Source organism: Delphinus delphis, chromosome 1 (assembly GCF_949987515.2).
Source record: "Delphinus delphis chromosome 1, mDelDel1.2, whole genome shotgun sequence".
NCBI lineage: Eukaryota > Metazoa > Chordata > Mammalia > Artiodactyla > Delphinidae > Delphinus > Delphinus delphis.
Genome location: NC_082683.1, coordinates 87,381,465 through 87,406,254, shown reverse-complemented (window position 1 = coordinate 87,406,254; position 24,790 = coordinate 87,381,465). Strand labels below are relative to the sequence as shown.

Below are 24,790 nucleotides of genomic sequence, written 5' to 3'. Positions count from 1 at the left end.
TATGGGTGTATGTCAAAGGTGCATAGGAACAAACTGAAAGAGCTTGCAGTGGCCAGAGCTGGAGCTATTTGAGCAACAAATTGTGTTGGATTATAACTCAAGTGTAGTGTAAACACCCATGAGTCTACACTGATTTAAATTAATGATTGAATAAATAAACAAATGCGGGAGAATAGACAAATCTCCTGTGCAGAAGAATTTGAAATAATTGATGTAGATACTCTATCCTCAAGGAGAGTGTGCCTAACTCCCTACTCCTTAAGTATGGGCTGTGCATAGTGAGTTCCCGCCAAAGCATACAGCAAAAAAGAATAATTTTACAGTGAAGTAATCTGACTAAACTATATCAGCCAGGTTATCAAGGTCAACATTAACAGTATGCACTTTCATGTTGAAAGTATGTACCCTTGATATGATGTGATGAAAATGGCAATTTACCTCTTTTGTCTTCCTTTCCCAAACTTATGACCTCAGTCTAATCATGAAAGAAACATCAGACAATTTGCAATAGAGGGACATCTTACACAATACTTGGCCAATAATTTTCAAAACTGTCAAGCTTGTCAAAAACGAGGAAAGTCTGAAAAGCAGTCACAGCCAAGTGGAGCCTAAGAGGACATGACAACTAAAAGTAATGTGGTTTTCTGTATGAGATCCTGGAACTGAATAAAGGACATTAGGTAAAAACTAAGGAAATCTGAATAAACTATAAGACCTTAATTAATAATAATGTATCATTATTGGTTCATTAATTATAACAAATGTACCATACTAATGTAAGATGTTAATAATAGGGGAAACTGGGTGTGGAGTATATGGGAACTTTGTATTATGTTTTGGATTTTTCTCTTAATCTAAAACTGTTCTTTAATGTTGAATATAGTTAGCTGTGGGTAGCATAACTCGGGAGTGTGTGTCTCCTCATTTGGGTGAGAAGGTGAGATCTTTTTTATTAAAGGATAGCTGCATCTTATTAGATGGAAACAGTTGTTTTTTAGTTGCTTGAATGGTCAACAGTATGTAGAAAGATAAACACGGAAGCTGGGTAGAAAAATGAGTGGACAGTGCCAGTTTAATTCTTCATCTTTATCTTCATCATTTAATGCTTCATCTCCAAATCCACCCTTCTTTGCCCTGCTTTGTGATGTAAACATTTCTTCTTTGCCAGCTGAAGCAATGTTAGCCTTTGCCAGTAGAGGGTACTGGAGGGATGCTGCATGGCAATAGCAGCAAGAAGGCACCTCACTTCGGTTTTCCAGCTTTCTTTCCTTTTCCCTGAGCACAGGAGCCAGTGGATTGGTGTGTAGATGGTCCAGACTCACCTCAGCAGCCCTGACTGACCGGTTCCAGCTTTGCACTCAGACCCCATTCTGCCCACCTGGCAGCCAGTTCTGCAGCAGCGCCCGCTTTATCCCCAGGCAAAAGACCAGTTCCCACTTCCCACACCTTCTGGCCATGCTGGGCCACTTCTGCATACAAGCCCTGGTCCATGCCTCATGATCTGCCAGACAGATTCAGGCTTATGTTGCTTGAACCCAACTGGTGTTACACAGCCTCCCCTTGCAGACTACATCTTTCCCCTTCTGAACCACTTATTCATTCATTTGCTTATTGATCACTTACTAGGTGCCAGGCAGTGTTCTAATAAACTTTTGTGTACAAAAACCAAAACCCAAACCCAGTGATTTAATCACAAGGATGGCAGAGCTACAAAAGAATGTGCAGATTTGACAAGTCACTTATGCTAAAGTCAGAAGCATGAAAAGGAAGGAATGGGACCCTTGGACCTGGGATAGGGGTGTTTGTATTAAAGTGCTTCTGAAATTTGACCTTCCAGATTTCCTGGAACATTCCAGGCCAGCAGAGGAGCTCTTTCCTCCTAGAGAACAACTGCCCCTTGCAGACACCTCATCTGAGGCTGATGCTCTCCAGGTAATGCTTGCCCTCATCAGGATCTGCTTGTTTTACTTCTCATTGCCTCCACACTAGTAGCTAAGATAATTTCATCATGGTCTCACCAGGGCAATTCAGTGTTTTCCCAAGGGAAAACAGACCATTCACTGAAAGACTTGTCAGGACCTGGATAATTAGCACTGGCACGATCCAGGGGAAGATGTATTTGAGTGGATTTTGAGGGTGTTGGATGGAGGGCAGTAAACAAGGTAAGGCAGGAAATAATTGGTATGGGAGTATTCTCCTTCAAATCATGATTTAATATCCTGGCAAGAATACTTAGGAATAAAATGTTGTACACTTTCTTATAATGTTTTAATATTAGGATTCTAACTTGTTTACAAGAATTGGTCAAACATTAGATCAGATTTGTGTTGAGAATTTGGGAAGTCCTCCATCCAACAGTCTTGGGTCATAATCAGTCATTGTACCCTGGAATTCACATTGAACTGAATGAAAGAAAAGATGATATTTCAAGAAAACTGAACATATTGGTTATCAACTGTAAAGTCATGTACGCTATCAAGATAATCCAAATCCAGTCCCCAAATATGAGGATAATTATTGCATGCACCTTTAAAATGTATGCGAAGAGTTTTAAGTCTCAATTGAATTGGTCCTTAGCAGGAGGATGTAGTTGTCTTAGAGCCTTGTTGACTTGGGATGGCATGTTTACTTGTCAGAGTTGAAGATGAATATTTCTGTGATGAGGTGCAGTGACTTCCTATGATCTTTCAATCTTTGTGTCAGCAAAATTACAAGGTCAGTTAATAAAATATAGTCGGGCTATTTTAAATAACTTTATTCTTAAATTTAACAAGCTCTTATTAGAAATGCTTTGGTATCAATACAATAAAAATATGTTGGTTTCCCCCCACTGAATCATGTCAAGTAACTGGAAAAGGTAAGTATTTGTTCTCCCCAGCTTTTTTGGTATTTGTTTCAAATAATGACTACTGCTTATTCACATGGCTTAATATGGGTATAATTATAATTTTTTGTAGCTCAGGAAAAAGAAACAAAATATCCGGAAGAGAAATTTGCAAATGTTTCTTAGTTTCTTCTTCAAAGGGTGTTTACGTAGATGGTACACCTCTTAGATAACTTTTTTCCCCAGCTTTGCCATTCTCATCCTTAAGGCTGCAAAATAAAGAAAAAATAGAGAGAGAGTTATAGAAAAAAAAGGTTTACTTTTCACTCTAAATGACCATTACATAGATTGCAGGAAAGTTTGAAACATACCTCAGATGATTTTATCCAACAATGTGAGCATTGTTTTAGTAGCATAAAAAGATAGTAGAAATAATAAGCTATGGTTAACTTAGGGAAGAAGCAGGTTCAGAACTAGAAGGAACCTATTTCTATAAAAATTAAAAGAGCAAACACAGCATAAATTGAGTAAATACAGGATTAGTGCACAGTATCACTATTAGCCATAGGTAAACAGCTATGGGTCAATGACTGTTTTGTGCATATTTCTGAGCTATGTACTACTAAAGAGAAAAAAGGCATTGACATAAACCCTAATTCATGATGGTTGGGTTATCTTTTAACTCATCAAACTTGGTTATCCCAAAGGGCTTCATCCTTGGATATAGAATAGCAAGAACAAAATTTTTAATAATGAAACGATACAAACCAGTATTTAGGAGTTGAAGTCATGATAAAATGTCTTTGTCAAGATATGTTATATGTGCTTTCAAAGGGCAAATTTATCTTTTTGAGAATATTTCACTGCTAATGGTATATTGGATGTAGAAACCATTTTAAAAATGTAGATTTAAAATTCATAACATTTCTCTGATGTTCTGGTATCATGCCATTAATATTTAAGAACAGAGTATAGCTGTCTCAGTCACGTTCCAAAAGTTGAGAGATGCTTTCAAGGCACTGATCATTACAACCATGTGTAATATGGCCCAAGAACCAGCTATTTAACTGTTTGAAAAATTTTGTTTAATTAAAAAAAATCAAAAAGGGAAATCATGTTTTCTTATTTCACAGCCATATATTAGTTGTCTATCAACAAATGAAATGACCCTATTTCTAAGAAGCTCTTTTTCACAAATACGAGAAGGTTGGGGATCTAATATTGTAAGAAGGCCATGGTCATTTTTATTTTCACTCTAATATATGAAATGTTTTCATTTAAATGAAGTCAAAGAGCTTTATTTCCCTTGGAATTTTAAGGGAAATGATTATTTCCAGTGGCAGGATCAAGAATATTCCCTTGAATTCAGGACCAGCTGAGAGAATTTCCTTTGCTCTGTAGCCAGGAGGATGGTGTCAATTGCTGGGAGATGTCGGACGGTGAAACTGAAGGACAGGACTGTGCTTCCACAGCAAGAAGGCAGAAGGCAGAAGGCAAGTCTTTATAGGTTTTACTTTGGGATTTTTGGACTTCTATCTTGCCCATACCAAAAATGAAAACAGAGGAAACGTTCATCTTAAGGGACTTTTGAAGGTCTCTTTTAAGGCTGGGGCAAAATCCTCCTCCCTACAGCTACTCCTCAACTTAGATTCAGTAAATCAGGCATAGCCAGTGTGCTGTGGATTTTCAGTGAAGTTCTTAAAGGACATCCTGGAGGTTTGCATCCTCAGGAGTGGGGTAATCCAGTAACTCACTGTCCCGTTTCTTAAGGGGGAAAAAAGAATTCTAGATTGTTAGAATCTGCTCTTCCTTTCTTTAGGCCTACGGTGAGTAGATGGTGTGAGTTCCAAGTAGATGTGTGGGGACACAGCTTCTGGCAATGGGAAGGCCCCTTGGTGTAGCAGCTAAAAGATCTGAGTCATCAGCTCTCCTTTTTACTTCTCCTTTCTGTTCTTCTCTGTTCTATATCTCCTCTCCTCATAGCAATTCAGAGGCACAGTTTTGGCTGGTATTAACTTGAGGGAAGAGAGCTTGCCTCCTTACTCTCGGTGTCCCTTGGCTTCTAATGGTTGCCACAGGTTGGCAATTTTGCCACCAATAGCTTTTGAATCCCCCGGAGCTGAGTTTCCCTACCTCTTCATCCTGAAATGCCACTGACATCTGTAAGAAGGGAGAACAGAGCTAAAAGGAGTACAAAAGTAGGTTGGTGAGGATTACCAAAGGGAGTCAACTGTCTGGCTGGTGGGGATAGTAGGGGAGTCCCAGTAAAATCTTACAGGGGCCACTTGTTAGATGCATTTGGCATTGAGCCAGATATTTTGAACATGATCCTGTTATATTTATTGATACATAAATAAATAGACATAAATTTGCCTAAATTTTCTTGTTGTGTCTTATCCTTTTCAAAGTTTTGGCTTAAAAATTTGATCTTTAGGGTCTCCAGGCTCCACCTTTTTCCATCTTTCTTCCTCTTCATGTTCTTTTTCAAGTTAAAAATTGCTCTTAGGTCAGGCTTTGATAACAGCATTTACACTAAGAGAAAAGAGACTTACACTTATTAACTATTGTGCCTACTAGGAATATTTATATATAGTAGGGCACCTATACCATAAATAAAGGAATGGACTGAAATGGTGGATTTTCAAGTATCAATATGTATTTTTTTGGGGGGGAGGCGTTTAGAGGGAGAAGCTCAACCTAGTTGGTGCTTGTGAAATTGAAATGCATAGGTGGCTATATATTCTATGAATATGGATGTACCCTGAAGGCATATGTCAATATGATATACTTATTTTAAAAAACCCATTAAAAATATCAGTTCTGTAATCCACATGGTGAATTGGAAAATGGGAATGTAAAATGATGTCATAACAGAAGGCAAGGAATTTGGAGCATTCTGTTTATAAGATGATTTGATTGATAGTACAACATTTGTATTGTTACTTTGTCTGCAAAAGGTCTTCCTGTTTTCATTATTTTAGTTCAGTGGCATGATTAGTGTTGTCTGGAAACATTAGTCACTTCCTGTCTTTTTCTCTGGGATATATGTGTTGACATGGGTAGGGGAGAAGGAATAAGGGTGTTCGGGAGGAGCTGGCTAACATCCAAGTTAAAAAATGGGAGGTTTTATAGTGTGTAATGTCACTGCTCTTGACCATAAACAGCATGCTCCTCTTTTCTAAGTCTTTGGTGTTGTTGTTTAAAAAATGAATTTAAGCTGCAAAGTTTGATCATTCTCGTAACAGAAGGGAGATTTTAGTTTTATCAGGTTTCCGTTGTGCGGACACACCATTCAACTCTGATTTAGGAAGATAATATAAGTGCGCACTTACCAAGAGCTTAGAAATTCTTCAGATAATTAAATTTACAATAGGTATGTTTAATTTAACTACTTAAAAAATGGAAGAGGTCCATTTTATCGTATTATTGGCAACCTAAGACTGGGTTTCTTGGTTGCAGAGGAAGAATCCTTCCTGAACGGTGCAGGTACTACCAACAGTTTTGTAGAATTATCAGGTTTTTTGATTGCTGGATTAGCTGGGACTCAATAGTTATTGCTTTTTAATGAAAATTCTTCTATTAGAACATTTAAAATTACTGTTCCTTTCACAGATCTAGTACGTATGTCTGGGTAATTTGATTTATGTCTTTAGCTATTATAATTCATTTTATCAGCTATTATAATTAATTTTATCATATTCTTATTTATTGTTTACAAATAAGTAGAAAACAATATTCAAGTGATAATAAAGAATCTAAAATTGATGAGCTATTAGTTTTGTAGAAAAAGTGTTATTTTCTATTCAATGCTAGAAAAGCTAGATAGCTCTAAAACTTTACAGAGAATGAGAATATGTGGAATGCAAATGTTTAGAAAATAAAAGAATGAAATTTCTAAGTTAGGGAAGATTATGTGACACTAAATGTTATAGATAATGTAGAATAAACTGATATTCTTTTTTAAAATATAGAAAAATTAAGGAAATAAAGTTAATAAAATTATAAAAGTATAGAGAAACAAGATATAACAAAGTAATAAAATATCACATTGAAAGTAAAATTTGTTTCTTGTTTTTTTGTGCAAAATTAAGGCAATTTGTTAACTTATGCAGGAAGTTTAAATCACAGAGAGACACAAAAAAAGAGCTGGCTTCGATTCTCATGGGAAACGATCTAATATTGATCCAACATGATAGTAATTCAAATACATTTACACCCATACCATGCCAGAAGATGAATTTCAAGTTACTAAGGTCAATCAATGCAGTACCCAAATAAGGCAACAAATTTTTGTTTCACTTTCTTTATCTTTTGAAGTGACTTAGTCACTTTGCTTATGATGATAACAGTTCATATCAGCATTAATAAAAAAATCTTAGCATGTATTAGCTTATGAAGTGGTCAAAAAAAAGCTGAAAGCACGAGGGTTTGGTAACAACACAAAGAGAAGATTATCACAGGACTAGACAGCAGTGACAAACCTTGTCGTTTTTGTTACCTGTTAGGGAGGGATCCTCAGTCCCATCTCCTGCTATCTGAACGTCGAGTGGAGGATGGTGGACAGGGCTGCCTAAGCTTTCTTCTTGCTCTTTCAAGGATATGGAATTTTTGTGGGGAGATTTATGGTTTCTGTTTTCATGGGGATTAACTTCTGATCTCTTTCTTGGAAGTGGTGTTGGTTTGGCAGGCTGGAAAACCTGACTGTAGGGGGCTATGGGATGGTAGGATAGTTTCTCAGCTTCTCCTTCACCCGCCTCCTCCTCATCAATCACAACCAGCTCAGCATGGATGACCCCGTCATATCCCGTCAGAAGCTTCTTTTCTTCCTCATTGTCTTCTGCCTGCTGATAACCCATGAAAATCATTGTCACGGGTTCTTTCTCATCCATGTCAGAAGGCAGGGAATGAACAATATTATATCTAATGTCTTCCTCATCCTCCTGGCAAGTAGGTGAAGAACCCTGGCGTTCTGACTTCCCAACTAGTGCTTCGCTGGGACTCAGTCCCGCCTTTGGAGAGGGAGCATACCTGTCCTGCATTACATTGGATTCTTCCCAAGGAGTCATCAGCCTCTTTTGCTGGGTGTGGGGTGTCTCCTCTGCTTGTTGAAGCATCGATCGGGGTTGAGGTATTGGCCGAACGGGACTGATGTGATTGAAGCTGTTGCCGCTCTCCTCTGAAAGTCCATTGTCCGTGTTGTGTGTGGATCTATTCACATCATTACCCAGTCCGTTAGCTTTAATCTTTATCCTTTCTTGAAAGTTTGGTCCAGGAGTTACCTTCTCTCTCTGTGGCGTTGTAGGTCTGCAAAATGGATTGGCATATACAGGCTCATGATACTCTGTTGGGGATTTAGAATTTCTCTCTGAAGCTTGTCTTAAAAGTTCCTCTACTTCAACTGGTGCCAGGCCGTCGGTGCCGTTGTATGCTGCACTGTGATTAGAGCTTACTGCATATACTGACTTTTGCCCATCGTCATAAACTTTTATCCCTGTACCTTTAAAGTCATCTGATGGGAGAGGTATTGAAGACAGGACTGTACTTTCTCCGGTTTTCAAGTCTTTTTCAACTTTGATTTCCATGGCATACAAAGCTGTCGAGAGACAAATTTGATCCCTGATTTAGTTAACTTTTTCTCTTGTTAACTAGCTAGCTTTCACAGTGTTTATTTTTATATTAAGTATCGCCTTTGTGTTCTTTTATGAGATGTCTTTATAAAATTTCTGATTTTATTCATTAATTCTATAATGACTAATAGTTTAATGACATGGGTTTTTGTGTAAGGATGTATGAAATTACTGAAAAAATGGAAAGGATTGAAGAAGAGAAGCTGATTGGAGAAAAGAAACTGATGGTTCCTAACGGTAAGGATTTTCACTGGGGAACCAAAAGATATCCCCTTTCTAATGAATAAATCCAACACAACAGATTCACATTCTTTACATTGCTCAGGGATCAGATCTTTTTTTTAGTGAGGAAGAATATATCGCTCTGTGCATTACTGTAGATAAAAGGCCAAGCACTGTATATTTTATTGTTACAGCCTTGCTGCACAGGCCAGCAGCCTGTTGAAATTAGAGAGGAGTGTTCTAAAATTTTCCCAACTGGGAGGTTGTTAAATGTAGAACTGGTATAGAAGAGGGAGGGAGTAGGCTAGAATCACATGCTTCTCATTTTGCCTTATGTTTCTTTTCATTTTCACTCCCATTTTTAAGAAGGGCTAAAAATAGAGCACTATCAGCTATACTAAAACAACTGAACTGGGGAGAACTGGTTGATTTTGGGGAAGTTGAAATCTGCTTCATGTCCCTGGCAAGATCCTGAGGGCTGTGATTTTAACTGGCAGAGTAAAGCTAATGGGATCCTGGGCAAAATTACAACGTTGTACTGCCTGCTTTACTGTGTGCTCCCGCCTTCCTCTGTGAATGCATCTTGCATGTCATCTCTCCTCCGTAGCCCAGTGGTTCTTGGCCTTCCCTGGCTACCCAAATAAAACTGCAACACCTTCACCCACACTTGCCCTATCCCCCTTCTCTGTTTTCTTCTTCTCTTTAACATTTTCACTTCCTAATATATTTTATTTGTTTACCTAATTTTTAATCTATTTTCTCCCTTAGAATGTCAGCTCTATGAGGGCAGAGATTTTTTGTTTTATTCATTACTGTATTCTTAGTGTGAGAACTGAGCTTGGCATAGAGTAGGGGGTTCACTGAATATTTGTTGAATGAATGAATGAATGACTACTTCCTGCAGGTAGAGTGTAGCTTCTCTTTTCCCTCTAAAATTCAAAGGTTCCCTCTCTGCTCCAATACAAGCCTTCATTTTCCCTGGGGCTTTGAAGTATTAGTGTCATGCAAATCATTCCCACATGGGGGTAAGTAATGCCGAGACTTCTCAAGGGGAATATTTTCACTTCATTCATTTCATTTCATTTTATTCTAGTGTCTACTACATGGACTATGTTGGGAGAGATATTTTTGAGCAGGGGAGCTTTGCTTTAAGAGCTTCTTGTTTCCTTCAGGCCTTTATCTTCCCTGTTCTTACCTAGTTTGCAGGGGAATGAAATGCGTGGAATAAATATTGTAACCCCATTATCCCTACTTTTGTAAGTGACTCACATACCTCATGGAACTTTGTAAAATGGACCATTGCTTAACCTGGAAGGATAGAATGTCACAGCAAGTTGCTAATATTTGATGTTGTAAAATCTGAATTTGAGAACCTACCATTGAAGACAGATTTTTTGTATACCTTTTCTATTTTGTTCATCATCTTCTATTCCTTCATTTCTTTCCTTCCTTAATCTGGAAGGTATGTAGGATTTTGGAAGGTCAGGGATATTAGCATAGATGTCTTCAATTGACTCTGTAAAATCAATATTAATTTAAAATATATTTAGAATATATTTACAATAAAGGGAAAAATTCAGTGGACTTGTCAAAAAATATCTCAGTTAGACATAGCATAGGTTGCTCAAAAACATACCTCCTGATGTTTCTTCCTTTTCCACCTTCACAGACTATAAGAAAAAAGAATTCTCCATGATTAATACAGTTTAAAAAATAAATTCTAAATATGGATATACTTTGAAGAATTATATACTATTTGTGGAATCACTTTGGGAGGGATTCAGTTTTTAAATTAGCTAATGCCTACCCGTATTATGTCTTCTGTTGTCCTCTCAACTGATTTTAGTTTCTTTAAAATTGCCACTTCATTGGTTGAGATTTGCAGTTCGGCTTTTTCAAGATCTTGGATCTCTTTCTCAAGTCTGAACAAAAAGATATACTTTATATTACTTAAGACAGTACAAATACAGAGCTCTCAAATATATATTCCCCATACACAAACTTTACTTGGAATATTAAATGTAAGTATCCAGATACCTTCTAAGAACGTAGCATCACACCAAACATCACATTAAGTACATAGAAGATACCCAATACCTGAATTTGGCTCAACAATTTTCAATTAAAGTTTTTTTATTTTTTATTTTTGACAAAGGGGATTCTTAGGTAAAATATTTGACCCTTGGTCCCATTTTCTTCATTGCGACTACTAATGTTACTTCCACATGAAACAGAGATTTGTTTTACAAAGAGACTTAAGTTTAAAGTTGGACCAAAAGGAATGGTCCATCTGTCATTATCCTTCAGATTGTTAATTTTTCTTACACAAGTTTTCATATAAATTGTTTGGAGAAAACATTATAATTTTATTTTCTAGCCAAGCAACACTTTGTAACATTATAATTATTAAATTTGATTTAAAATCATAGATATTTAACACTTAAAAACCCTGCATATCCTAACATTGAGAATGACACTTCATTTTAATTTCACAGTTCTCTAAAAGTTGTACCATATTATAGAGAGTAGAGTGAAGAGGTGAGAAATGGACAAAATCTAGTACAGTGGCCTCAGCTGCTGCTGTTTATGGAGACTACGTTTCCTAGAAAAAAAAATGTTATCACATGGCCTGACAAAGTATAAGGGAACTCGTAGGGACAGAAACAGACATTTGAAATTAGATTGTTGCTTTCTGAGCTGGTATCTAGACTAGTTTAGAGCTACATGTCTGATTCAAGTTAATTCCAGGGTGTGGCATCGTGACCTCTATCCTGGATAAAAACACACAACCACTAGCATTCACAAAGTTAGTAAAGCTGGCCCTGGGCAGCCATGAAACGCACGTAGTTTCTCAGCCAAATACTCCTAGCTCTCAAATAAGCTGCCTCAAAAGATGGCTGCTTCGATAAAGCGCGCTAGTTCAGGAGATGACAGCTGTGGGTATTACTGTCAGCTAAGATAATTGTCAGTTATTTTGACTTCCTTCTTTAAGATGGTCATGCATCTGGCAGCTCAAAATTCCTGTGCCACTGTCACACCAATACAAGTCCAAGCAGATCATTCTCCTACTTATTGGTTTCGTTTCAAAATTCTGACTTTCCTCCTGCCCCTAGCTGTTGGTAGTTGGCTGTTTATAGCTAAGGAGGTTTTCTTGCATATCATAGAACTCCAAGTAAAATGCAGTACCTCTGGTTTCTCAGAAGTTACTGAGATGTGATGCCATTCTATTAAATTCCCTCCACATCCATGGAGGACATTTGCCCATCAGTAGAGTTGTGGGGATATATGTTGGTTGGTACAGTAGAAACTTCTATACTGAAAGTGATGTATCTGGATTATTCTGTTTCTGCTACTCACGACTTGTGAGAGCCAATTCTTTTAACTGGCCTGGAACTCAGTTTTGTAACATGTACAATGAGAATATAGCACCTGCCTTACTTTATACAGAAACATGGTGAAGCTAAGAAGCAGTGATGTATTTGAAAGCACATTACATATAATTGATATCAGATGTAAATGTTATTATGGTATAATTATCAAAGGTTTTCTGCAATACACCATGTCTATTCCATGTCCTGTTCTGCAGGGTCCTTTACCTGACAGCATGTTAGAGACAGTCTAATAAGGGGCTTTTGGGTAGAAAACAAGAAGTTTCAAGTCATTGCTGTATAAAGTTCTGGGACCTCAGGATCCAGCTGTGGAACCAGGCGGACCTGGGTTTGAATTCTGGTTCATCTGTCAAGTTCCTGGGTGACCCTAGACAAGTCACCAGACCTTGCTAAGTCTCATTGTCTTCATTCATTCATTCAAAATGTTTGTTTAGCATCTACTTTATACCAGGCACTATCCTATTTGCTGGGTTATAACAGTGAACAAAACAGAGTTCCTGTCCTCAAGGAGTTTACATTCTAGTGGACAACACACTAACACAGGGGTCGGCAAATAGTAAATACTTTAGGCTTTGCAGGCCACGTTTGGTTTCTGTTGCATATTCATCTTTCGTATTTTCCATTTTATAACCTTTTAATAATATAAAAACAATTTCTAGCTCATGGCTATATAAAAAGTAGGCCAGGGCTAGATTTGCCAACTCCTGTAAATGTTGTGTGTGTATGACCCAGGATCAAATCTAGCCCTGGACTTTATATATATATACATATACGTATATATACATATACACATCTCATATATATACTTATAAACACACATATATGCAAATATATATACATAATAAACAAATATGTGTATATGCACACATATATACATTTATTTATGAAGAAAAATGTTTCCATGAAAAAAGTAGCATAAGGACTATAAACGGAAGAATAAGGGAGACGGAGAGTGCCTGGGGAGGGGGCTCTATTTTACAGAGTGTGGTGATGGGGAGTCTTTCTGACAAAGTGTCATTTGAGTAGAGATTGAAGGAAGTGAAGGAGGGACACACAAGGGTGTCGTGGGAGTGTGCTTCATAGAGAGGGAAGAGTAATTTGAAAACTTGAAATGAGAGGCAAGGGAATAAGGAGCTGAGTGGCGAGAAATAAAGTCAGAGAGGGGGTAGCCGCCAGATCATGGGGGGCCTTCGGCATGGTAAGGCCTTTGGGGAGCCTTTGGGAATTCTGAGCAGATGAGAAACATGCCAAGACATGAAATTTAAACAATTACATTGGCTGCGGTGTTGAAAATAGACTGGAGGGGGGCAAACATGGAGGTTTCAGTTGTTGAAATAATTCAGACGAAGATGGCTTAATCCAGGGTCCTTGCTGGTAGAAGAGTGAGAAGTGATTGGATGCTGGAAATATTTCAAAGGAAGAGCTGCCGGGCTATGTTGATAGATTACATGTGAGAAGTGAGAGAAAGAGAGATGTCAAAGGTGATTCCAATGTTTGTAATCTGAATAATTGAAAAAATGTGAATGCAATTGACCAAACTAACCTGCAAAGGAGAAGGAAGGAGCTTGGTGGGGAAGTGTTAAATGTGAGACAGTCAAATGGTGATATGGAGAGGACAGATATAAAAGTTGGGAGCTCAGTGAAGTCTGGGTTTGAAGATATAAAGTTGGGAGTTGGTATTTATAGCCATAGGGGTGGATAAGATTTCCTAGAAAGTTAGGGATTCCAAGGACTGAATCCTGGGGCAATTAAGCATTTAGAGGTCTGGGCAATGTTATCTACTTCGTAGGGTTTAATAAGGAATAAAATAAAAGAAATAGCGAGCACTTGGCAAATGCTAGTTTCCTCCTGTCTCTGCCCTTTTCTATTCCTGGGGCACAGAGATAGAGCTTTTGATCTGCCTGGGCAATTACATCTCAGGGAAGTATGAAATGCGCTGGTATTGGTAGTTGTTTTCCTCTGTAGAGAGGCCCATGCATAACGAAATGTCATGTAGTTCTCATGAATATCTTTAGACTAATATTGTAAGAATATGAGGTTGAAAGCCTGCTAACCTCGTCAGAGTATCTGCTAATGAATGTTTTTGAAGGTTTTCAAGTCCTCAGTGAAAGCTGAATTAATATGAGGTTGTCCTCGAATGACACATCATGATATGTTTGTGAAAACAAAATAGAAACAAACACGCACCCCCTTCTCTTCTTTATAACAATTACAACCAACTCTCCATTAAATAGGTTAATAAGGAAGTATCTTGGTGCTAATTACTTAGAATTGCAAAATTCTGCCAGGAGATGCTTACTGGCATAGAGCATTTCTTAAAATTCTCACTTCAATGTGCTATTTTTTTTTTTTTTTTTTTTTTCTCGGTACGCGGGCCTCTCACTGTTGTGGCCTCTCCCATTCCGCACGCTCAGGCTCAGTGGCCATGGCTCACGGGCCCAGCCGCTCCGCGGCATGTGGGATCTTCCCGGACCGGGGCACGAACCCGCGTCCCCTGCATTGGCAGGCGGACTCCCAACCACTGCGCCACCAGGGAAGCCCCCAATGTGCTATTTTTATATGTTGATTTGATACTTCTGTATATTATTTGTGGATAACATAAATATTATTAAGAGAAAAACTTTAGATGTTTTTTGTTCTGACAAAACTTTCTAAAAGATTAGAATGTCAGTGGAAGTAATGGGAGACCTAGGAAATAGTAATTGAAGATAAGGAACCGGCTTCTCTCTAGCCTACCCTCTCAAAAGACCAGAACTCGGAGGGGCAGGCACTGTGGTAGCCCAGCTGTAGAAGAAGAGTCCTCACAACCTCTACACCAGATGATGTAACAAGTTTTTGAGGAATGAGGATTCTTAAGGAACATAAAACAAAAATTACAACTGGTAGGCAGGTGCTATCTTTGTATCGTTAGTACAGTGGGTCTCAACTGATGGCAGTCTCCTCTCTGAGGTCATTCGGCAATGTCTGGACACATTTTTGGTTGTCAAAGCTTGAGAAGTGATACTGGCATCTAGTGGGTAGAGGCTGGGGATGCTGCTAAACATCCTAAATGCACGGCACAGTCCCCCACAACAAACACTTATCTGGTTCAAACTGTCAATAGTGCTGAAGTGGAGAAACGCTGGGCACCTAATACAGTGCCTGGTGTAGTATAGGTGCTTGATACATGCTTTACAAGAGATTTTGAAATATCTACCTCTGGTATATTTTTACTTTTTCCTCATTATTTCTCTCTTCCATTTAGCTGTAATATAGAATCCAAACTTATTATTTTTTGAATAGAATTTGATCATCCTATTTTTATTTAAAATTATCATTTGGGTTCACTTGATTTTCAAATTGCTCTCTCTCTATATATAAATATATATTTATTTCCTGGCTCAGTGACCATTCATAATTGAGAGTATACTTAACCCTGATTTGAAGCTCCAAAAATGCAGGGAATTCCCTGGCAGTCCAGTGGTTAAGACTCCGTGCTCTCACTGCTGAGGGCCCAGGTTCAATACCTGATTGGGGAACTAAGATCCCACAAGCCGTGTGGTGCAGCCCAAAAGAAAACAAAACCAAACAAAATGCAGGGCTTAAATTAGGGCCTCATATCCAATCCTTTTCTAAAGGTTTCGGGTGGAGAGAAAATTTAGCAAGTATAAGTGAAGAACTGGGGAAATATATATCTATATATCTGTATGTGTGTATGGGTACATTCGTGTATACACATATATGTATATATGTATGTCTGTATTTTTGTGTGTGCATATATAAAATTTTAGTTTTACATATAAAAATATAAATTTATATGTATATACATGCATATGTAAAACTAATTTTTTTTTTACTTGGAAAGCTTCGGGTAGGTCGCTGGGGGATAACTCTCTAACTTTGATCTACTTATCTCTCAGCTGATGGGTTAGAATTTCCATAAGTGCTACCACCCCCATCTCTAGAAGGTATTACCTTCCCGAATGGGAATTAAGCTCCTAGAAATGCTGATTCAGTTTGGTGAGAAACAGGCAGCAGAGAAAGAGAAATATCCTTCCTGGTGCCTCCTGGGCTCTTAGGCGGGGTCTGATGGATGAGTTAGTACCTCTCTCAGTTTCTGAGAGATGGTGAGCAGGCATCATGTGCCAATTTAGATAAGCAAAGTACATGAAAAAGGATTTGTAATGCTATCCATTATTGGAATCTTTCTTCTCCTTGCTTATTTGCTGGAGAAAAAGAGGGTTATTTTCAAGAGCTCCCTAGGTGAAAGCAGGTAGCTTTCATTTCATGCACTGTTCTAGCAATAATTTTCCTTAATCATCATGAGATAATATCCCCAATCCAATTCCAACATGCAAGTTATTGTCTTAGAAAAAGGACAGCACATTAACACTGCATGCACCAAGAAAGGGTTATTTCAGAAGGCAATTTTTCTGCTGCTAAGGGTCCATTTATCTCTTTCAGTTTTTGGTGGTGTTAACAAGGATTAACAACCTGACAGGGTTTGCTATCAGGCGCCAAACAAACGAGAAATCAGGAGAAAAAAATTCAAAAGTTTATGCCCTACCTTACAGTACTTCACTTGTTAGCGATTATAACAACATTTAATATGTACTGCGTATTTACACCGTACCAGGCACTGGCCTAATTAGTCCTCACAACACCCCCCAGGAGTACTGTTATTAGTTCCTTTCAACAGGTGAGCAAACTGGGCACCTAGAAAGACAACTGGTCCAGAGGCTTACAGGTAGCCTGTGACAGGATGGAATTTGAAATCAAGTCTCCGCCAAGAGAGCCTGAGCTCTGAACTCCCTGCTGATTAGCCACGATGGGAACAAAACTTTAAAAAATGGATTCTTATGAACTTACAAACAACATTCATTTGCTCAACAGTACAAAAGGATTTTTTTTTTTTTACTTTCTGTGATAATAAAGTGAAGATTGAAATGCTAGCTGGGGTCTACCACAATGTAACAGTGCTGACTCATTACCTGTAAAGCTAATATTTCTCTCCTGGTCTTCATTGGAGTGATTTTGTTGTGCAGAGAACTTCTCTGCTTGGTGGTCTAGTCAGTACGACCAGGATTAAAGTCCAGGCTTTGTCATTTTTCTCTTTGGCTGCTTGAGTCTGGTTTTTGGTAGGAGTTCTTAGAATAGTCTTTTTCAAAGAGTCTGAGGTTTTCCAACCTAGTGCTACTTTATAGAGAGATTTTCTTTGCTTGGACACAAGATTATTGTTCAAAATAATGGAAGCTTTAGGTCTTAAATATAAAGCTGGTTATACAATTTGATTACAACTCCACAATTTGAATGTAACCACCAATGCTATGTTTGAAATTAAATTTATGACTGGCTTTAGCTATATACTTTGAAAGGACTGATGAATTAATACTTATGTCTTGGTAACTCAAGCTCTCTTATTAAAAGCCAGGACTACATAGAGAGGGCGCCAAATGGCCACTTCTCTGGGATGGCCTGAGTCAGCAGTTCTTAGACCCAGGCTGTGCCACTATTGATGTACCTCTGAGACCAGTTGATGGACGTGCTAGGACCATCTCTCCAAGCCCACCGCAGGCTAGACAAAGAAGGACCCAGTTTCTTTTTTGGGACTTACAGGCTCTCAGATATGTTTGCCTCCAACAGGGTGTTGAATTCAACGTGGAGTTGTAAGCAGTTGTAATCCCTGACTCTTCCCTTGGGCCAGAGATTCTTTCTTTTCTTCCCCACTGAATCTTGGGAGAACAGGAGGTGACTGGTGGTTTACCTATGTTTCGTGAGGGTTTTTTTTTTTGGTGGGGGGAGGTCCACTTTTTTTCCCCAGCTCTACCCATGGAAACAGAAAGTAAGCTCATATCAAAGCTAACTCACTTGGCATAATTATTGACCCCCTCCAAGCTTCAGTTTTCTCATTTAAGGAATAATATTCACAAAGGGTTGTTTTGAGGAGGTAAATGAGATAATGTTTGTAAGTCTCTAGCACAGGGCTTGACATAGAGGAATTCCTAAATAATGATTAGTTACTCCTTTACTCTTCCTCAGTTTTCTAGGGAGAGGAGGGCCCTCTCTGACAACTCCAGTGAAAGAGAAAACCTACCGGGTCCATTTTTGGATTTGATCTTCAACCTTGAAAGCAATGATTTTAGAGCAAGCATGGTGCTAATATAGCATCAGAAACACACCTGTCACCTAGAGGGGTGGGATGGGGAGGATGGGAGCGAGACTCAGGAGGGAGGAGATGTGGGGATATATGTGTATGCATCACTGATTCACTTTGTTATAAAGCAGAAACTGGCACACCATTGTGGAGCAATTATACTCCAATAAAGAGGTTAAAAAAAAAGATAATAAACATGTATAACACCCCCCCAAAAATAAAATAAAATAAAATGTGCTCCACTCCAAAAAAAAAAAAAGAAACACACCTGTCCTTGAAAATACTGTTCTAGACAGAACAGAAAAAGCAGTGCTCCAGCATTATTAGAATTTTCATAACATTTATGGGGATAGTGTCTATTTAATAAATGCAATTTAATAAACAATGTCTATTTAATTAAAGAAAGAATATGCTAGTTTGCTTTGACAACCCACTGATTTCTCCCCAAATCCATTTCTCCTGTTCTTTTTAGTAATAGAACTCCCTGAGTTTTATGTGTCTCCCTGCTGCCCTCCTACAGACTACGTTTCCCAGTCTTATTTGCATTGAAATGATGTCATGTGACTAAATTCTGGCCAATAGCGTATTAGCAAGCGTGACCTCTGCAATTTTCAGGTCATATCCTTAAACTAGAGCTCTTTGCCCTCCATTTATCTTCCCCTTCCTAAGCTGAAATGCAGATGTGGTGATGGTCAGCTGCCTTTAACCTTACAACCAAGGGCATCCCTTAGGGGGTAGCAAAGCAATAACACAGAAAGAAACAGGGTCTCTTGATCATCTCATGTAATGTTGCCGCTCCCCTCCCTTGAATTTCTCCCAGCTAGGATTGTTATGTGTAGGAGGAAAATGAACCTTTCTAATCCTGTTTAAGCCACTGTTCTTCTGGAGGCTTTTAAAGCAAAAAAACCAGTATGTTAATTATTGTATAACCTTCTGGAGGATGAGTCTTGGTGTGACAAATTTTATGAAATTTTTTCATAATTTTTTTTGTTGATTTGCAGAATTAATCATTAGTATCTTGCATTTCAGGTAGTTCACCAGTAGCAATAGAATAATAAATCAGTCTTTGCTCCAAGTGGTTACATGTTTCCAAGAATTTACATGTTTCTAAATGATATATCAAATCTGACATGGTTTGTGTTGACATAAGCTAGTTAATATTGAATGGCTAAAGTTTGCAATGAAAAAAGGGAGTCATTTTATTTTTTAATCATAACTCATCTAAAAAATTTGCTCTGAAATTGCAATGGATACTATTGAATACACATAGTTGATGACTTTAATCAGGTATTCTTGACTGTTGTGTGTTGATCACATGTAATGGGCAGATACATTATTACTAATGGGTCAGAGGTTATAGATATTTTATCTTTACAGATAATGTGGCCAATGGGAATGTCAAACTATATTTTCCAAATAAAATTAGGAGTATGTAATCAGGTAGGAAGTAAGCTGTTTTGTTTTATTTTTAAAGTTGGGGTCCAATAACTTTCATCAAACATTTAACAGACTTTTATTAAGCACCTACTACATGTCAGGCACATTTTTTCACCAAACTGAAATAAAAGTATATCAAAAAAGATGAAGAATGCTCCTATGCGTGGACATAGGACAAGAATTGCCTTTCAATCGGCCCTTGCCGAAGAGCATGTATAATAAGAAAGCTCTAACCCACAAGTGCAAACAATCACATGCCACGGGTAAGCCTGCCAGAGAATTAAAGGGCATTTGGCATACAGCAAACGCTGTTTGCCCCGAGTCAGATCTACCGCCTCTAACCCTGAGCACTGAAGAACAGGACAAGCAATACAGCACAGTAGCTTCAAGATAACTAGAAGCAGAGAGCTGGCCCAACAGTGACATTGAAACAAGTGTCAGTTTGCTCTGATAATTGGGAACAGAGCAGATGTTTAGAAAAGCTGAATAATTTATAGTTACATGTGAGCAGATTTTACAGGGGTGAATCTCGTCTCCTAATATAACTGTAAATATTAACAATTATCTTTTGGGCAGACAATACTATCACGATTTGAAACTGCCTGGTAGGCATTCAAGAGAGTGATTTAGTAGAAAACCAAACCCTCTCATTCAGAATAATATTTTGTAAATTAATGTATGCATTTGCCATGAAAAACAAGAATCCAAACCGGTTTTCAGAGAATAAGCTATTTTTATGTGCGAGTTACACATGTGATTTTCAAACGAACACAAATAGAAGTACACCCGGGAGGTTGGTGTGATATGGCAAATTGGTTAGTTATGGGCTTCTCAGATGTTCTGCCAGTGACCTTCAAATACTGTCGTAGCCAGGTCGTGGCAAGTTAACTGCAGATATGCTTATCCATGATTTTGGAAAGCTTTTTTTTCTTAAAAAAAAATAAGCTGTAGGGGAAAACTAATTTTAGTGAATATACTACTTGTAACCATATTATGAAATGACAAAACATGTTCAGTGATGTATACAGCCAGTGACTCTCTCCATTCAGCAATAATTACTGGCTTAGTGTCTTGTAACCCTTAACATTTATCTCTGACACTATTATAGAGCAGCCACTATATTTTCTACTTTCTATCCACTTCATTATGACTTTGCGCCTAGTGTTAATTGTTCATATTTGATGCCACGAACAGGACTCTTATTATTTGAACACCAAAAATGTAAATTCCAACCTCAGTATAACACAGAATAACCAACAAAGACCAGTTAGCCTGGGGTGGTCTAAATGAACTAAGTGACATTTGTTTTATGTCAGACAAAAGTTGCATTGCAAGGGGGTGGTGTGGAAGTTTTCTGAGCTATAAATTTAGTGTCTGGGGACTCTCCTGGGGAATGGGGAAGCCTAGGCCCTATGGCAGCACAGACCCTTTCTCTAACACAATGAGTCTCTGCTTTTGAACATGACCGCCACCTGGAAGCTGGATCACTGAAACAAACTCTCCTTCCACTTTCTGGATTGTTCAGTTGTTCCTTTTTTCCTTCTCTACTCATGCCAATACAGCCAAAGATCTATGACATCCCTGTTAACTGCCTTAAACTTGTGTTTCAAGTTACCGAATATTGTATTGAATGAGATATTTAATGTAAAAGTACATTGAAAAGTTAAAGGGTGTAAAGAGAGGTAAACAAATAAAAATTTGCTTTGAGGAGTTTATGATTCTTAAATCTCCTCTAGAAGAACAAAGACTTATATGTGGCAGGTTCTTAATAAATGTTCATTGAAATGAATCCAGAATAAGCAGGGTGAAGCATGATGGAAAGGGTCTGGAATCAGAAAGATCTGTGTGTGACTTACAGGTCAGTTGTTAAAAGATTCATAGCTTTCTGTGCTTTAGTGTCTGTATGTGTAAAACAAGGCTAATTAGACTTCCTTCAGAGAACTGTCATTCTCAAAATAATGCTTAGTACATAATATGTACTCTGTAAAGGATAGCTGTTGTTACTGAATTGCAGTCGGGTGAGGAGAGGACTCTCAGGTTATTCTAATCTACCTTTCAGCTTACCATTGTGGTGGGGGAGTGTTTATTCTAGGTAACCATTTAATCCTTATTTCTACTAACATATAAACGAGATTGGCAGGTATGAGCAAGAGAGAATGCTGGAAGGCAGGGATAAGGAAATAAAAGAGCATATGAAGAAGGGGGAAAGTGAGAAAGTAAAATGATGAGGTGATAAAACATGCTATCAACAATTGCCTCAAAAACCAGGGGCACTATAGCCACGTAACTTTGCCCTTGACTCAAGATAGTTGGGTGTTTGTTTTTTATTTTTTAAAAAATTTCAAGATATTCCTTTGTAGTTTACTAACATTCAAATCACTGTCTGATCTTCATCTGGTCTCCTTAAATATGTGGTATTTTCAAGTCCATTCATCCATCCATCATTCATTCATTTATTAAGCTATGTAGTCATAGATATTCCTACTATGTGCTAGGAATTGTATTTTTTTGTGGGGGGAGATAAATTTTCCCCCTTTCCTTATGCTGGAAATTTGGTTAACTTAGCTCTTTTTGTTAAATTAAAAAAGCTCCTGAATTAAAAATAATCAGAATATCTGGGAAATTAAAAATAACCACAGATGAACTCTTACAAATCTGGTAAACCAGTTAGTCAAATACTGGCAGAGTGAAAAACATGCTTGGAATGATTTTGACTCAGATAATTGCCTCAGAATGATTTCTTGTGTGTTTCTAGGCAACAGCAAATTTAAGAAGAAACAAATGGTGGGGTTTTTCCCTCCCTTTTTGCCTTTTCCCCCTTTATCTTCTCTTATGTTGTCACAGAAGAGCAGCTTGTCTATCTCCGTGCAATGTGATGTTAGATGTGGCTGGTTGGGTCAGAGCAGGAAAACAGAAATATTTAGCCTGTGATATTTTCCATGCAGCATGTGCCACTGTGTTTGATGAGACATTATTTTCACTAAGGTACAATTGGTTTGTACAGGTAGATAAGAACATTAGGTAGTGGTTAAACTTGGATAGAAATAATAATGAGCTAAACTTTGATAAACCATAACCAGCGACAAAGTCATTTAACCTTTATATTTCTATAGCAGTACTTTGGGTTCCTTTTTGAAATTGAATCTTGCCTGCTATCTTTTGAGTTAACTGAGTAGTTTATTGCTCTACGTGCTGTTGAGCAGAGTGCATTTTCTAGTTGTCCATCTCCACTTGTGGAGGGATTTCCCTTAAGTGATGTGAGTCAGCTATAGCTGCTATAACAGCCCACTATCCAGCTTTTCTCATGACATTCAATCACATAGAAATCCAAGCTTCACATGCACCTTCCCCTGAGTACGATACATGGAAGGCAGTTTCTGCCTATTTGGAGACAAATGAAAGTGCATTAAAGAAAGGCAGATGGTCAGAAGGGTACTTTGGAATATTAAATGTTACTAGGGAACATTTAATCAGAAGTAGATAATCCTTCTCAAAGGAAATGCAGTATATTTGCATCAGTCTCCTTGGCAGTTAACCTTTTGCATTTTAAGCTTATGACATTTCTTTCAGGCACTCTGTGTACTCCAATTGAAGCCAGAGGTCTTTGGACACAGTACAAAAAGTAGCAAGTATGTGGAAGGGAGCTTGATGCAAGGCAGTTTGGCAGAGGGAGTCATGGAGAACTGCAGGGTAGCTAGATAGCAAAGAGGAACCTAGCAAGTGAATGACATAGCTCCCTTGGACACTTCTTAGGGTGCTTGGGGTGTCTTTTGAGGGTAGGTATTGGATGGAGGAAAGCAGCAGAAGCGATAGAACAGGATTTCTAATTCAGCCTATAAATCTGTGCACATTAATATTTGGATGGAGAAGTCAGTGCTGGATTTGCACCTGTGCCTACAATCAGGAAGTAAAGGGTTCAGTGGTCACACTAAGAGCAGGGCTCATTTGGGAGGCAAATTGAAACTCTAATTTGAGCAAAGTGATTCAGAAGATGTTCAATAGAGTTTTCCCCCTGGGAATGTTTTCTCCTAAGGTATTAATCAGGGCACAAGTCAAAGTGCTCACTAATATTGTTCCAGAGCTAACGTGTGACTCAGAAACAAGAACTATGGAAACCCACTTAGTTTCTGAAATGTTGCCTCTCTTTGAAAGGAAAAATGAGAGGATAAATATGAAGACATACTTTACTTAAAGGTTATGTGTGAGTCAGGGAAACTCTGAGTGCTTTTAATATGATAAAGAGTCACATGAATGTCTCTATAAAATGATGCATATAAAAGTGAAATGATAGCATGGATTGGAAATTAAAAATGCTGTAGAGCATAGCTTTTGTAGGATTTAACTTTTGTAAAATTTTGTTATGGATCCAAGACACAATTTATTTTTATGATTAGGAGTTTTAATTCTATTTTAAATTCTGGCTCTTAATTTTTTAGCTGTATGACATGGGGCAAATTAGCCTCTATAAATGTCAGTTTTCTCACCTGTTAAATGTTATCTCCCTCATAAGATGGTTGTGAGAATTCACGAAATAATATATATGAAGTGCTTAGTACAGTGCCTGAGGGTCTACAACAAATGCTCTGTAAAAATTAACTGATATTATTAACATTTTAGTCTTCAAACCATAAAGAAAATCCATCAATTATTTTCCATATGGAAAGAATCTTAGTTGGGGGATAACCTAAGATTACTCAAAGAAAAAGATTCTTTGCACTAGCATAAAGAAATGAGAGTTCTTAGCCAAAAGATGAAAATCTCCAGATAAAGCTCTAGGCAGTGTCCTTCTTTTAATTATTTTTGACTCCTTATAAGAAATAGTATCTAATGTTTTCTGAACACCTACCATGTGTCAGGCACTCATGAAGTTGTTTCACTCATCCCAGTCCTGTGAAGTGGCTTATGATGGTCCACTATTACAGACAAGGAAGTTGAGGCCCAAAGAGATGAAAGAACATGGCTAGGCTTATGAACTGTGGTCGGCAGAACAGGGATTTGAATGACAAAGACCATGCTCTTTCAGTTCATCTCATGAAACCGTGGAAGTAAAAGGAATGCAAACTTCATGGGCAGTCTGGCCTTGCTACAGACTCTGAGGTAATAGCAACATTTCTATTCTGATGTGCCTATTAAAATCTTATCCTGTAGCTGAGAGGCC

At 38.0% G+C, this 24,790-nt stretch overlaps 1 protein-coding gene across 1 annotated transcript in view; it reads right to left on the bottom strand.

Annotated features, from left to right (window-relative positions):
• Positions 1 to 2,740: 2,740 nt before the first annotated feature.
• PALMD (palmdelphin) overlaps positions 2,741 to 24,790 on the bottom strand; it is a 55,605-nt gene continuing 33,555 nt past the window's right edge. Inside the window, exons 4-8 of the mRNA XM_060026138.1 lie at positions 10,481 to 10,595; positions 10,310 to 10,343; positions 10,076 to 10,189; positions 7,323 to 8,417; positions 2,741 to 3,093 (exon numbers count right to left, since the gene is read on the bottom strand). Coding sequence (XP_059882121.1) covers positions 3,050 to 3,093; positions 7,323 to 8,417; positions 10,076 to 10,189; positions 10,310 to 10,343; positions 10,481 to 10,595 — 1,402 coding nt within the window. The 3' untranslated portion in view covers positions 2,741 to 3,049. The remainder of the gene's footprint in view (positions 3,094 to 7,322; positions 8,418 to 10,075; positions 10,190 to 10,309; positions 10,344 to 10,480; positions 10,596 to 24,790) is intronic.